Source organism: Pyrus communis, chromosome 1, assembly GCF_963583255.1.
Source record: "Pyrus communis chromosome 1, drPyrComm1.1, whole genome shotgun sequence".
Classification (NCBI taxonomy): domain Eukaryota; kingdom Viridiplantae; phylum Streptophyta; class Magnoliopsida; order Rosales; family Rosaceae; genus Pyrus; species Pyrus communis.
Genome location: NC_084803.1, coordinates 20,804,677 through 20,819,358, shown reverse-complemented (window position 1 = coordinate 20,819,358; position 14,682 = coordinate 20,804,677). Strand labels below are relative to the sequence as shown.

Genomic DNA, 14,682 nt, shown 5'->3' with positions numbered 1-14,682 from the left:
CTTAGACCATCCCCAAAAGAGATGCCAAATCCTAGTGGAATGCCACGTAATAAAAATTAAAGGCAATAGAAGCTCCAACCGATATGCCAGTCTTATGTGGATTGACATATTTATTGTGTGCTGCCAATTTTGACATATGAGAAAATCTTTTTAAATGTTTTGTTGTGTGGGTCCTAATAATGCATCAATCATAAATCATGAAAATTAGTTTTTATTTATTTGTTTTTAAGAGTGGGTCCTATAAATATTAATTGAATAAGAAAAAAATATATGGGTTGGAGCAAAAAAACATTTGACATTGCCTCATAAGCCTTCAAATTTACATTTGACGTTTTTTGGGGGGTTAGCGCTAGAGAGACTGAATTTTTAAACCAAATGATATGATTATTTATAATTGGGTTAACTTAAGCGATAATGCTAGAGAGACCAAAACTTTTCAACCAAATTTGTAAACTAAATGATGTGGTGGTTGATCATTGAATTATTTCTTAAATGTTGATTAATGTGCTTAATACTTATTGGTGACACATCATTTAGTTTGCAAATTTGGTTTAAAAAATTAGTTTCTCTAGCATTATCCTTATTCAAGTGTTAATTAACATGCTTATTTCTTATTGTCGACGCATCGTTTAGTTTACAATTTAGTTTAAATATTTGGCCTACTTAGCATTCCTCTGTTGGAGATGCTCTTATATTTTGCTATCTATATTCTAGATTTATTATCCAAGCCCACCAATGATTGACCGTACGGATCTTGTGTTGACCTCCCAGTTTTGAGCCTAACATTTGTGACCTCAAAGAAATTATCGTATTCTTCTAATATAATATATATAATACTATATAAATCCTTCTTGTGATGTAAATTTGATACTGGAAATTTAGAATAAAATATACTATTAGTAAGAAAAGAATAAAGTAGAGAGACGGTAAGATCACAACCTTTCAAAGCTAGCTATAATTAAGGGATGATTTGTTTTGTGATACCGTATTGTTTGATTTTAGTATTATTATTATAATAATAATTAATATCACATGAATAATATAGATGAAATGTCACTGCCTCAACAATACAAAATTTGTTTTGGATTAGGATGGCGATGACAACTCAACAAGTTATTAGTGTAGTGGGTTTAGTTATATGTTAGAAAACTATTATCTTTTCTATTAGTTTAAAGGGAACGTAGGGATATGGTTTGAAGAAATAATTAATTGGGAGTACCCACATACTTCTCATCTAATCATGTTTATCAAGAGTTTATCTTCTTAATTTGTTATGGAAACTGAAAATTATAGGCCCGTGGTTACAAAAGTTGTAGTCATGACCATGTCTTTTTTCTTAATTATTCCTTGAATTAGAACTCTCCTTTCTGTGTTGATGATGTTAGGAGGCCCTACTTGTGGGGGTTTAATTGGTTAACTGAGAGTTGTTAACTAAATTGAGTCTTTAGTCCATAAAATAAAATAAAAAGTCCGATTATTGTTGTGGAGTGATGTTTTATTTTTATTTTTTTTATAGTACATTGATATTTTTACATTAGAGATTTAATTACATGATTAAATATTACTGCTTCCAAAGAAGATATATATAGTAGTATCTTAATTTGCAAATCAATTAGAGGAAACTACAATTTGCAAATCAAGTAGATGTCAGAAATACGATATGAAATTGCAGAAACCGTTGAACGATACTGAAAGAGTTCAACTTCTTAAATTCATTCTCTGCAACTTTGTCATCAAATTTCTGAGATATGTTGTGAAAAAGAGAGATTGTTTTGAAACACCATGTAATGATTCAGAGATATGTTCTACGTACGCCCGTCATCACTAGATAAAGCATGCAGTGAGCATGTGCTTGAGCACACGATAATATTAGTTTAAGCTAGACTAGAGTGTCCTAAATTAGCTTGTGGGATGATTTTCACACTCCTTTTAGCATCTCTCTTTATTTTGTAGTCATCGAATTGTTATAAAAATAGTCTAATTGCTATAATTTTAGTCATATGAGAAATGAATAAATCATCATGTAGCTAAACATAAGATTAATGCATACGAACAATTATAACTAATGCTAAATGCACATGGAAATGGATTAGAAAAATGTGAAAAATCAGTCTGAGGCAAATGTTAGATATAGGATCCTTAAGATAATTTTACGCTCCACTACGGCGTTCATGGTTGATTGGGATTTGTCTATCAGGATATAACGACCATGTCCTTATAACAGCAACATTCCAAATGAAAAGGCTCCAGTGAACCACGATTGTATTGAAAACTCTCATATGGACTCAATCAGACACTCTCTAATATCTAGTGCACTATATGTATGAATACGTGAATGCCGGATTACCCTATTTACAGATATTGAAGAGCCATTTCTCAAAATATATGACTTATTTTGAAGAGGCAAGTAATGAATCTCGACTTAGAAGATGCATTTACTTCAATAGTGACAACTTTGTGAATATTTATCACAACAATAATAGCCTCCAGCCGTGGATTCCAATTGGTTTATGGAAATGGTCACCACCTTCCATTTGAAAGCTATCCACCATACCATTATAACAAATATTATTGAAAAGCTATAATGGTTCACCCTCAAACCAATATAAACCCACCTCAATTATTATTTCCATTGAAAAGCTATAATGGTTCACACTCCATCCATGCATGTCTCAGTCGGAGGTTCATGTCAATCATATGCAATTGTTAATTTCAAATAGAATCATAAGCAATGTTTATCCCTCGGAAGTTCGATCTGCTATTTCTATACCTTCAAAAAAATAGGTTACAATGCTCTGCCTACTCACTCTTCCAAAACAATATCTACATACGGTACAATACAACATTTGGGATATTCACCAACTACCATGAAGAAAAATCATTAAAATTGGACGCGGAAACTCTTGATTTTCTTTTCTTTGTTGAAGGAAGCTCTGTCAGACCAGCGTCAACAGCAGCCGGTTCAGGCAGAGCACTCCTTGCTTTCAAATATTTCCCAACACCACCACCACCACCAGGGCCAGATTCCACTCCCGTACCAGGATTGCTAAACCATGACCCAACCTTGTCCTGAAAGTTAACACAAAATGAGTTGCTTTACTATCGTAACAAACGGAATAAAGTTGAAAAAAGCACCAGCACAAATTTAAGGGTCTAGTAACAAACATTATCTTCATCCTGAGCTTTCTCTTCAGCTTTGGCCTTGTCTTCTTCTTCTTCATCAGGCTCTGTGTAAGGATTAACAAAAATTGTGACACTTTTTATCTTAATTTCCTCCTGCACAAGACATGGCAGAAAAAAGAAAGTGAGGCCTGGGTACACAGGAGCTTGACCTTGTTTAAAAAATCATAAGATTCAGTAGGTTATATGTAGCAGTGTCGAACATTGAAACTCATGGAACAATTTCAGCTACTACTACTGATACGATGAAATGCTATAGATATTCATACAGCGGTGTGCATTAACATGTGCATGTACGTAGATATACATAAACTCCTGCTGCAACTAGCAGGAACTAGGTTTGGACTATAGTAGCTATAAAATGGTAAAGAGAACCAATAATATTACGTTAGGGCTTTCAATAAACTCTAGCCAGCACGATCTAGAACGAGTGACAATTTAAAACAGTAAACACATAATGTAGATGGATGATTCTTATTAGGATGATGCACACCTGATAAAATGCTTACAATCAACAGACATGAAAACTTCTTTGAAAAGGTAAAAAATTATAAAACATGAATGCAGGACTTTAGTTTTGATAAAAGAAAAAACAATAAACTTACCAAAGGTTGGTCATTATCATCAACAGGAACCTTTTCCATTATTGCCAATGTGGTCAAGCCACCGACAACTCCACCAAAAACCGTATGCTTGTAGTTCAAATGGTTTGCAGATTTGTAAAGGATGAAAAATTGGGAGCCATTAGTGTGTGGCCCACTGTTAGCCATACTAACAACACCCCTTCCAGAGTGAAGTAACTTGGAGTTCACTTCATCATTAAAAGGCTTTCCCCATATAGATTCCCCTCCTGTCCCAGTACCAGTAGGATCACCACCTTGAATCATAAAATTCCTACACAAAAAAGTGAATCGTAAATCCTTAACCATTTCTATTTTCATTCACAACAAGAATTTAACTTGAACAAGGAATTTAAACTAGAGCATATCACCATACCTAATGCTTCTATGAAAGCCTACTCCGTTATAATAGCCACGTTCACAAAGAGTGATGAAGTTCTCGCAAGCTCTGGGGGCAATATCACAGTGTAGCTCAATGTTCAAATCACCATGTGTTGTGTGTAGTTGTACATATCCTTTCTTTTTTGGATTCTTCTCAACTTTGACATATTCAAATTCATTTTCAGTAACAGGAGTAAAGGCGGTAGAAGTGAAAGATCTGGAAGCAGCACCCGTGGTGAATCTGCTCTTTACCTGAAATTAATACTTGTGTTAAACAGACAGCAAGGAAAAATAATTGTTGCTGGAAGAGTGCTACTCTTTTAAACATTAAACACAATTAAGTTTAATAATCATACTGTAGCTCCTAGCATTTACTATTGGGTAGGAGAGATTATAAATAAAATTCACTAACCATCTTTGCATTCACTGGTGCCCTCTCACCAGCCTTGTGCATAGCAATTCGAGCAGCAGTTTTGTCACTTGATGTGGCTCTGGCGGCAGCAGCACTTCTTCCATGCACAGAAGCAGAAGCAGCATCCACAATACTATATGCCTGAGCTTTCACCTCCCCATTCGAATTTGATTTCGGATCCTCTTTAATACGCGATCTTGCAGCTAAAATGGCTTCAAGTGCAGCAGCCCGTTCATTTTGTGCCTTGCTGCCACCTCCTCCATGCAGTGCAGCTAGCCTTCCTTTTTCAGTTCCAAGCTCCTTGAGCATCTGCTTGATATCTCCATTTACATTAATGTTAAAGGTGGGGTCTGCACTCATTCTCTTAAAATCTGAAAAAGAGATGAAATAAAAAGAAGAAAATAAATAAAATTTATTAACAGAAACATAACACTATAGTTGACCCACTAGCTCACCTTCATCATCAATTTTCAGACTATTTTTAACATGATCAAACTCCACTAGAACCTTGCTGTCAAGTGCATTGGGATTCTGCAAAGGGCATCCATAAAAACCAATGTGATATTCAAATAAGAAACAGGAACTTACAATGTATCGATACAAAAAATTTTATCTCAAAATTCTCAAGTACCTGAATGGTTATCAGGTCTTCCTTGGAAAATGGTTCATCTGTGAGGAGCTCCTTCCAATTCTTGGTCTTGATGTTTAGTTCTTTAACTGCCTAAAAAGCGAAAGCAAAAGTGAGATAAAAATGTATACTTCAGTTATATGTATTATACTGTCTGAAGAAAACTTATACTACTGACACTATATCATAGCAAGAAAACAAACCTCATAGGAGAAAACATTTCCTGTTGTCTTCACGGCAACTATGTGTGTAAATTCAGTGAAAACTTTGTTCAAAACAGGGCACTGAAACTCTCCTACACAACAAGTGAAAAAAAAAAAAATTCAATCATCTAAGAGAAGATACCTAAACAACAGATTATGAACTGCCAAATCAGAGGTATAAAAATGGTGAAGCAAACAAAAACCGTCTGGCTGACATACTCCCATGACTATACAGAGGAAGAAACTATGAAAAATTGTGCCGATCATATCACCCAAAAGGGTTGACAACAAAACCAACTAGTAGTCAAAAATATCCATCATACCATTCCGTCTGATGGGTTGCCCCAAAAAAAATAAAATTGTGCTTAAAAACTAGTTTCAATAAGGTTTCTGTAAACAACAAAGTAGGCCTCCAAATGTTCATTTGATTCACCAAAACAGAGGAAATTGGTTTGTCCAAAGGGATACCAGTAACACTTTCAACCTCAAAGTTCTAACTGGACATGCGATAACTTTATGGTTTACGACTTCTTGTTGTGTTCCCTTATGCAAAACTTACATGGTTATATTGGTTCTAAAACTGGGAAAGCAATTACCACCACATCTCATGGTCATGGAAACAATTTCTCATTTTGGCATTTTCTATGGTTAATATCGATAAACCACTAAATTCATGCAGATACGTACATATGCGTGTATACACATATTCCAACTCAGGTTTGAGATCTCATTTAAGTCATGCACTCTAACAGTCTTTCCTGTCCTGAATATTCCACTTTAAAAATTCTAAAAGCATTTCTGTCAGCACAAGACTGGAAAAAATAAACATTAATCCAGTGCCATAATTCCAGTTTTGCTTATATTCCAACTTCAACTAACTCAAGGAGGTACTATCCTACATGTTCTTCTATAGAATATGAACCACTATCTACTCTATCCATTGAATGCATGATTTGTCAAAATGTATGCAAAAGCAAGGCTAACAAGCACAAACCATCAGAATTCTTGTGGAACGTTAGCGGTATGAGATTCTCCTGCTTCAGCGGGACTCCGGTAACAGGATGCTTACCATACTTTCTGATATACGGAATTATATTCCTGCACCCATTTTCCAAAATCCAAAAACAAAATTCATGTCACACAAAATCTCCACACAACAAAAAAACAGTGAAGCTAATGTAAAACCCACGAAATTAAATGTGCCTCAGAATAGCATAATACGAAAAACTCACAGTATATCAAAAACGCTGCCGTCTGCGGTACACACTGGGTCTTCAAATGGCGTAAACGTAAGCCTGCAACAAAAATTGAAGAAAGGCACCAAATTTAACAACCAAAACTTGAAATTAGCCAAAAACAAAGAATGTGCAATTATATATATATATATAGAGAGAGAGAGAGAGAGAGGACGGTACGCGCAACAATAGAAGGGGAGGCGTTTGAAAGGAGTGGAGGTGGGCTGGGCTTTGGCGCCGCCCCATTCGGTGGCCCACTCCGTTTTGGTGATGAACATTCGATCTTTGCTGTGCTGCTTCTTTCCCATTGTTTGTTACCTGTACGGACACTGACTTTACTGATTGTTTACTTAGGGTTTGGCTGCTCTTCTTCCCCAATTGCAATTGGGTTTTCTCTGGATAATTGCAATCGATCGGAATCTGCAGTAAGCTAGGGTTTCGTTTTGATTCCTGCAACTGAGGCGGTGGAACGCAGTCTACGCCCGTTTTCAGACGGAGAAGAAAATCATTTCGGCGCCGGATGTCTCGTGCTGTATATTTTTTTGTTCCAAATCTCGTGTAATGCGTAAGACTATGTCGTTTTGGTCTCAAGGATAGGGTTGAATTTTAGGATTTTTGCCCACTAAACTTTGAGGCATACTCCCATTTTTGCCCCCCTCAACCTTCAATTTTCGTCCCTCGGTACTACGATTTGGTAGTATTCATTTTCACTTGTAAATTAGAGATCTTAGGTTTGAATCTCATGGATGATGAATTTGATACGAAATTAGGTTCCACATAGTGTGGTTTAGCCGAATTTTCATTCTCGTTAGTGTAAAAATATCGATGTATTAATCTGAAACCATGTGACCATTTAATTGTCAAGATGAAATTTCAATTTTGATTTAAACATATTGTTTGCTAATTATTTGAACTCAATTAGATGCCTCAAATTTTCGAGTTGGCTAATATTTTATAAAAATGATCTATAAGGTACTACTTGAAAAATAGATGAGTTAATCATCAAAATTTGATGTGGTGTGAACCCCACAACTAATCTTTAATTTTTTCTCAGAATGGAAATCCTTTTGTTTAAAGGCTCTATATATATTTTCGGTATAGTATGGTAATAGTAATTTTGAATACAATATCAAACTAAATATCTTCTGTTCGGTATAAATATCGATTAACATGAAATTAGTACGGTACGCTAGAAGGACAATAACTCTTTTAAGTTGTGAGGTTAATTAGCCCACTCTCCTCCTCTTTGGAGTATATAATATAATTTGTTAAAAAAAAAATATAATAATCAATTCATCCATACAAATACAAAATGACCCTATGGTAGTCTAAGCCCACAAATGGGTTCAGTCCAGTAACAAAAAATGGGCCTAAAGCTTATAAGGTCGAGACTCGACTGTACTCTAAAACCCGAAACTGGTTTCAACAGAGAAATGGGGGAGTGCAACAGCAGCAGCAGTAGCGAGGAAGATGGAGACTTGGAGTGGAAAGCAGCCATCAGCTCAGCCGCTGCGGGGGCGTCCTCTTTTATGTCTTCCCTCGTCAACGGCGTTTCTGCTACCGAAAATAATGGCGGCGGCGGTGGAGATAACAAGCAGAGTAAAACCCAGCAGCAGCAGCTTCCCAAGCACTACCAAATCAAGGTCACCCAGCTCAATCAATCAATCCCCATATTTTATTTTCACTTTTTTCAATCTGTATCCTTTAAAAATGGTGTAATTTTAATGGTTTATTTTTATTTTTATTTACTAATTTGATTGTGAAATAAGCATTTTGTGGGATAAAAGATGAGTATTTAATTGTATAGAAACTGAAGGTAAGAAGCTTTGTTGGCAGGCACAAAAGATTTTGGATGAAATAATAGGAAAGAATTTGGAGATTGTTAGCGATCCCCTGATTCACTTACCAGATGATGAGCCTATGGGGGATACTGAAGAGGAAGGTTGTATTCGCTTGTTCAAAAATGCTCCCCCTGGGATTGTGTTCGATCATGTAGGTGAGTGATTCCCATCAAACTTTTTGTTTGTAAACAACGGATTTAGGCCCGGTTTGGTGTGTAAGATTGGTTTGAATTGGATAACTTCTGAGATTCGGTGCTGATGAAGAATTGGATACCAACTCGCAGTTGAGGGTAGAAGATGGATTAGTCACGAAGGGAAACTAATCCCTCGCGATCTTCTACCTTTGCTTGGACAAAATATGCAAGTGGGGCATCCATTTTTCATTCAACGTTCATTGATTCTAGCGAGTTATCCAATCTAAGACAATCGTAGACACCAAATGAGGCCTTATGGTTTAGGGTTCAGGCACATGTAGGCTGTGACTTCAATGCAATTGGCGTAGTGGTAGTTACTACTAATTTTCTGTCGAGTTCTTCCACCATGAGATGACTAGTGAATTTTGACATGCCCTTCATAATTTTTGCATTGGCGAGTTGGCCGTTCTCTGGTGCCAACCCACTGATGTATTTCATGCCTATTGCTAAACTGTGAGCTTGAACTGAAAGTTATGTGCATGCTGCCAGATCCACAGCCGCTGAGAAAGAGACCAAGAATTCTACCTGGAAAAGTAATTAATGAGAAATCGAAGAAGGTCTTGATTTTTTATCCTGGATTCTCAATTGCATTAGGAGATATATTGTTTACACAATAGCTACTTATCCGTTTATTGTATTGTCTTGTTGGCAGTTTAAACGACAACTCGAATCTGTTGCTGTTGATGGGAAAGATATATTGGCTGCCGCAAGAGATAATTGCCAGACATCATTGTCTAGGCGAGAAGCGAAAGATGCAGCAGCGAAAGCAGCAGCAAAGAGAGAAGAGGAAAGAGTTGCACAACTGAAGAAAATTAGGGGCGAGAAATGGCTACCTTGTATTGCCAAAGAAATGAAGTTGAAATCCAATCGTTGAAATGCCTTAATCGTTGCACTCACTTTGATTTGTCACATACACGTCCTAGACAAACAAATGTAGCACCGGCAAATAGACATGACGTTTGTTACCTGATAATTCTTTAGATCGATTTGACGAGTTTGAGCTCATAGCGGGATTTCCTTTTTACCCCTTTTATCTGTTTGTCTTACTTACCGCAATCAGTTTTACTTACCAGTAAATTGTTATGTTTCATTAATTTAACCACATAGCCGAGATCATGCATCAAGTTAATAGTGCAGGGCAGTTGAGCGGGCAGATCAGTCTGTCGATTGAGCTTGAGAAGGAAGCATTTTCTGTCTCTGGATGGATGTTAATCGCCGAGATTGGATCGTAGGCAGCCGATTTGATTGGGGAGACTCCTTGGTAGCCATTGCACCTCCCTTCTCTATCCCCCCTAGTCTCTAGTTGTATCCCTCGAGTTCAATGTTCTCTGACTCTCTTCCTCTTCTCGGGTACCAGTTCGGCGTTCTTTCTTTGGAAGTGGAAAGATCACACCGGCAATAGTTGTCTAACAAATCTTCAAACCAACTACATATTCAGCTGAAACATATATTTTACAGACGTCCAATTTCATTACACAATGACACTGTAAACATGAAATTCATCCCCTAAGTTCCCTTCCACTACTTTATTACTAGTTGACTGTTCGAAAGCCACATTGCGCAAGGCAGCTTTCAAACAAAATAAATCGATTAATCGATTGATTAATTTACCCCATGGAAGGAACTGGATTATGCAGGAAACGAACAATTTCCTAACTGCAGGGAACGAGAAAATAACTTCTCGTTTTACTTCTTCACTGGTAAAACTATGTTCTTTGTAGGATGTTATGTTGCAGGAAAGGCCGCAACTGGTACCAACCAACAAACTCGAAAGACCTTTTCTTCTATCACGCCTGCAGATACCCTTTCTCCTCCAAATATGATATCATGGTTTCAGCCATCTCGCCTGGGGTGACAGAATCGGTACCCTTCTGCTGCAATACTATCTGCAAATCAATAAGTTGGACTCCAGTGTTAGAGATTAACATCCGAAGGATGAAAGAATAATAAGAAAACAGTAAACTTAAAACAAGGAAATACAGGACATGAATGACATAGGGAAAATTACAAGCTTGATTTCATTGTTTCATGGTCCAGTATAAATTCTAATAAAAGTTCAGTGAGATGGTGCCAGTCACATTCCTTGCATGATATAATTTCGTTTCAGACTGCACAGCAGATCTTTGGAACTGCATACGCATATCTTTAGAACTGCATACGCATATCTCGACACCACCAAAGTCAATCACACTAGCATAATCTTTCTTTTTAATCCATTTTATTCTTTTGTCTGATGAGTAATTACTTCATTCAGAAAAATGCAAAGGAATGCTACCCTGCACAGAAGCATGATTTTATGTACCTCACACTTTAATGGCGGCTCATATGGATCATCAACCCCTGTAAAGCCTGCAGAATGCTAAAGAAATTATTCACCGCTTACTATTGGTAAGACTGATTTCGCTGGGGTGGTGGAATAAATAATGCCAAATGATAATTTGGCACTGGATTGGCTTTAAATACAAACTCCTAGAAAATACCTTTGATTTTTCCAGCTCGTGCAAGCTTGTAGAGTCCCTTTGGGTCCCTATTCTCACACACATGCAGCGGCACATCCATGTACACCTGAGAATTGTGAGTCTTGTCAGCTGTCATCACTGGCAAGATAGAGCCTCTTGTCTGTTGTTTCATTTGGTGGTAATAGCAAACCAAATTCAATCAGTTATATTTTTGGATTGAATTCATTCCTCGTGTTAAAGACACCACATACCTCAATAAAATCTCCTTCAGGAAACAGCGCACGGCAGGCATCTCGGTCCTTTCTGTAGGGAGATATTAAGCTAGCAATACAAATGATGCCAGCATCCGCAAAGAGCTTAGCTACCTCGGCTTTTTTTTGTTTTTTCAGAATTAAATCAGTAAAAGGATATAAGAAAATGAAGGGGCCAATAATTTAACTACAAAAATACGCACCAATTCTTCGTATGTTTTCTGCACGATCTTCTGCTTCGAAACTAAGATCACGATTTAGACCATGACGAACGTTGTCACCATCAAGTATGTAGGTGAGCCTTCCTCTCATGTGCAAGCCTTGACTCAAAGCACATGCCACAGTGCTTTTTCCTAAATTCAAAGACCAAGATATGATAATGTTGGTTATGAGATTGCGTAAACTAAGCAGTCACAAATTGAACAGAATGAATTACAGCAGTAAATAAAGTTGTACCAAGCAATCTCAAAATGTCTGTATCTTAAAGTTCTTCCAACTGGGGAGAAAGTTCATGTGTTAAATTTCTTCTCTCCTAGTTCTTCCTTAATAGTAAACACTCCGATGTGGCTATAACTATTAGCTAAAATTAAAATGGTACTCCTATGTGCTGCATATTACCAATGTTAAAAAACAAAGGTATACTAAGCAATATTACAACTAAGAAGCAGCAGAGATGGGTACTAAATGAAAACAACAGAGATTGTTAGCTAATAACAGATCTCTTTCCATTTCATCGCGCGTGTTTGTGCGTGTTTGTGTATGAGAGACAGCGAGATAAGTAATGCACTCATACTAGTCAATTTCTTTTTCTTTATCCTCCTTGGACATATTTCTTTGAAAGGGAAAGGTAAGGTCAAATGATGGCACCACCTTTCATTTAGGTATCATCACCTTGCCTTCTGGTTATTGAGATGCATAATGCCAGAAGGGTTATGCCGTATCAGCATGATTACGTCTACGCAAGTTTAACTACAAACCACAAATTCCCATATTAAAATATGCACAACAGAAAACAGCCAAATCTTACAAACTTCAGAACTGTGAAAAAAATAAAAACAACAAACAAATTTTGCATAAAAATACCTACATAAGAAAAGAGCTGAAACATTGTGGGCATGTGCAGATAACAAAGATTGCTTCTGCGACGCCAATTAGCATTTCGTATAGCAAAAGAGAATAGAAACAAACCTGAACCACTTAAACCAGTAATCCATATGACACAGCCTTTCTGCTTAAGTAATTGTTGCCTATCAAGTTTCTCCACCGAGCACTTATGCCAGACAATGTTTTCCGGGTTCTCCATGGTTGACATCCGGTACAAATTTCTACCTAGTTAGATGGTTGGTCTAAATTAGAACCCCAAATCCATTTATAGAAACCAATATATTACCTTACAACATTCTATAACAATAACACTACTCATGCTCATGGACTGAGAATTTTTCTTCACTTTAATGCCAAATTGCCAAATAAAACCTTTAAATTCTGCTAACATCCTCCATAATTTAAAGCATAGATCATTAATCAGTTATATTTAACACAAGTGAAAAATTTTATGCAAAAAGAAAAGAAAAAAAAAACCCCTCCAACATTCACCAGATCCGTTATCAGATAATTAATATATAAAGCAGGTATGAACAGCCCTTGAGGCTAAAAAAAAGTACGAAATTCAAGGCCGATTCATAACCAAAACAGCAAGAATCCAACAAAATGCTAACTGAATTACGTCTCAACCGAAAAATAAATGAGCAGAAGAAAGAAAGAAGCAAGGTTCATATGGTTACTGAATCATCAACCTCCTAGGAATCACTTGAAATGCTTCAAATTGAGCTCCAAAATGGCGGCTGGTGGCACCGATGAGAAGTAACAGAACGAATGTTGTATACATGAGAGGAAGATCCAGAGAGGGGCTGACAACGTAGCAAAATAGATGGGCAGAGAAGGAAGCAAAAATGAATTGAGTCCAGAACCAATCATTTTACTAACTAATGCAAACGGCGGAGGCGCGCCGGACAGCGATAGGTCCTATGTCATTATAAAAGTGAAATTTGTTTTTTAAGGAAATGATACTTTCCGGATTTCTTACTCCTAATCCATCAATCAAATTTGGGGATCCAAATTATTGAAATTTGATTCAACGAGTATAAACAGGAGTTCATTTTAAAATTATAATAATTTTAGCCGTTAGATTCCTGAATTTGGTGGATTAGGAGGAAGGGATCTGGAGAGTATCCATTTCCCTTTTTAAATGTTTATTCATTTATATAATAATATATAACATATGTGTCCATGTTATGGTCACATTGAAAAATCTATGGGTCTCCTGCCCCTCATTTCATGTCTCCCACCTAGTGATGGGCAAATATTCATTGGTTATGGCTAACCACGGTTATCCGTTCATTTAAATTTGACGGTTACAGTTATGGATAACCATTTTGTTAACCCTAAAAACTACAAAGCCTACATGGCGCACAGGCCGAGTACCTAATGAGCTAACTATGTCCTTCGGTTGATGCGAGGCGTGCCAACTTGTCTGCCGAGATCGGCCGAGGAGTAAAATTTGTTGACGTTGCATTGAGCGCGCTACTGACTTCTTAATCTTGCAACTGCGACAGAGGAAGGAACACGTCTCGGCCTTTGGGTTCTCGAGTCTGAAGACAAAGTTGTTAGTTCTGCGAAGTTCACAAATCGTCGGCGTCGGGTTCGGTCAAGGTAATTATATTCGTAAGAGTATAAGCACGTCGAACCGGCTCCAAATTATACGGACACAGGTACTCAAAAAAAGATGTATGTCTTGATGGTAAATGTGGTTTGGGCGTCAGAATGCCAAACTCTGAAACTCACTTGTGAGTATCCAATCATAAGATCACTCGGCGTTCAAATGTGTCGAATGTAGTAACTTGTAACACATTATTTCGCTGAGAAGGCTAATAAGATGACCTCCGCTGATAAAGATTCAAAAACCCTTCTCGATCGAGACTTCGATAAGTAACCAGTCGGCCTCGACGCAATGCTGTTTATCCAAACTGAAGGTGTTCACCAATTGCCTTCACAGTGCTGTTTATCCAGACTGAAGATGTGTTGGCGGAAAAAGAAAATAAAAAATCTCAAGATGTTTGAGAGGTTTGCGTAGGGCAGTTATGTGTTGAATTGGAGGGAGCTTGAATGATGCACTATGCTCTCTATTTATAGCAACAAACCCTCCTTACAATCGAGTTAAAACCGTATTCGGATTAGGACTTCTTATTCTGATCCAACCTTATCTCGACCAATCCTAC

General features: G+C 37.1%; 3 protein-coding genes across 6 annotated transcripts; 1 reads left to right on the top strand and 2 right to left on the bottom strand.

Moving 5' to 3' along the window:
- Nucleotides 1-2,606: 2,606 nt before the first annotated feature.
- Nucleotides 2,607-7,235, bottom strand: LOC137741988 (peptidyl-prolyl cis-trans isomerase CYP65-like). The gene is made up of 11 exons (XM_068481711.1): nt 6,840-7,235; nt 6,657-6,719; nt 6,419-6,522; nt 5,425-5,516; nt 5,225-5,314; nt 5,049-5,124; nt 4,594-4,964; nt 4,177-4,433; nt 3,786-4,074; nt 3,166-3,276; nt 2,607-3,069 (listed from the first exon to the last, which is right to left on the bottom strand). The coding sequence occupies exons 1-11, from the start codon at nt 6,965-6,967 to the stop codon at nt 2,863-2,865; spliced, it is 1,788 nt and encodes a 595-aa protein (XP_068337812.1). The 5' UTR covers nt 6,968-7,235; the 3' UTR covers nt 2,607-2,862.
- An 848-nt stretch (nt 7,236-8,083) lies between these two features.
- LOC137737921 (uncharacterized) lies at nt 8,084-9,806 on the top strand. Its single transcript, XM_068477510.1, has 4 exons — nt 8,084-8,302; nt 8,496-8,655; nt 9,184-9,251; nt 9,347-9,806. The coding sequence occupies exons 1-4, from the start codon at nt 8,093-8,095 to the stop codon at nt 9,566-9,568; spliced, it is 660 nt and encodes a 219-aa protein (XP_068333611.1). The 5' UTR covers nt 8,084-8,092; the 3' UTR covers nt 9,569-9,806.
- A 321-nt stretch (nt 9,807-10,127) lies between these two features.
- LOC137737893 (adenylyl-sulfate kinase 3-like) lies at nt 10,128-13,401 on the bottom strand. 4 transcript variants are annotated; one of them, XM_068477473.1, is made up of 7 exons: nt 13,201-13,401; nt 12,593-12,729; nt 11,608-11,757; nt 11,405-11,523; nt 11,175-11,313; nt 10,997-11,043; nt 10,128-10,580 (listed from the first exon to the last, which is right to left on the bottom strand). In XM_068477473.1, exons 1-7 carry the CDS (start codon nt 13,290-13,292, stop codon nt 10,482-10,484), a joined length of 783 nt encoding a protein of 260 aa, XP_068333574.1. In that variant the 5' UTR covers nt 13,293-13,401; the 3' UTR covers nt 10,128-10,481. The 4 variants fall into 4 exon arrangements, with proteins under 4 accessions (XP_068333574.1, XP_068333582.1, XP_068333591.1 ...); XM_068477481.1 differs by having other exon boundaries at nt 11,175-11,259; nt 13,201-13,394; XM_068477490.1 differs by having other exon boundaries at nt 12,593-12,733; nt 13,201-13,336.
- Nucleotides 13,402-14,682: the final 1,281 nt, after the last annotated feature.

Excerpts from the sequence above, each read along its gene's own strand:
- LOC137741988 (XM_068481711.1), bottom strand. The coding sequence starts at position 6,967 with ATGGGAAAGAAGCAGCACAGCAAAGATCGAATGTTCATCACCAAAACG. Across the intron at positions 5,315-5,424 it reads GAAATGTTTTCTCCTATGAG|GCAGTTAAAGAACTAAACAT; the intron begins GTTTGTTTTCTT and ends TTCGCTTTTTAG. Across the intron at positions 4,075-4,176 it reads GGCTTTCATAGAAGCATTAG|GAATTTTATGATTCAAGGTG; the intron begins GTATGGTGATAT and ends TTTTTTGTGTAG.
- LOC137737921 (XM_068477510.1), top strand. The coding sequence starts at position 8,093 with ATGGGGGAGTGCAACAGCAGCAGCAGTAGCGAGGAAGATGGAGACTTG. Across the intron at positions 8,656-9,183 it reads GATTGTGTTCGATCATGTAG|ATCCACAGCCGCTGAGAAAG; the intron begins GTGAGTGATTCC and ends GCATGCTGCCAG. Across the intron at positions 9,252-9,346 it reads TTAATGAGAAATCGAAGAAG|TTTAAACGACAACTCGAATC; the intron begins GTCTTGATTTTT and ends TCTTGTTGGCAG.
- LOC137737893 (XM_068477473.1), bottom strand. The coding sequence starts at position 13,292 with ATGTATACAACATTCGTTCTGTTACTTCTCATCGGTGCCACCAGCCGC. Across the intron at positions 12,730-13,200 it reads TTTCAAGTGATTCCTAGGAG|AAATTTGTACCGGATGTCAA; the intron begins GTTGATGATTCA and ends CTAACTAGGTAG. Across the intron at positions 10,581-10,996 it reads AGCCGCCATTAAAGTGTGAG|ATAGTATTGCAGCAGAAGGG; the intron begins GTACATAAAATC and ends ATTGATTTGCAG.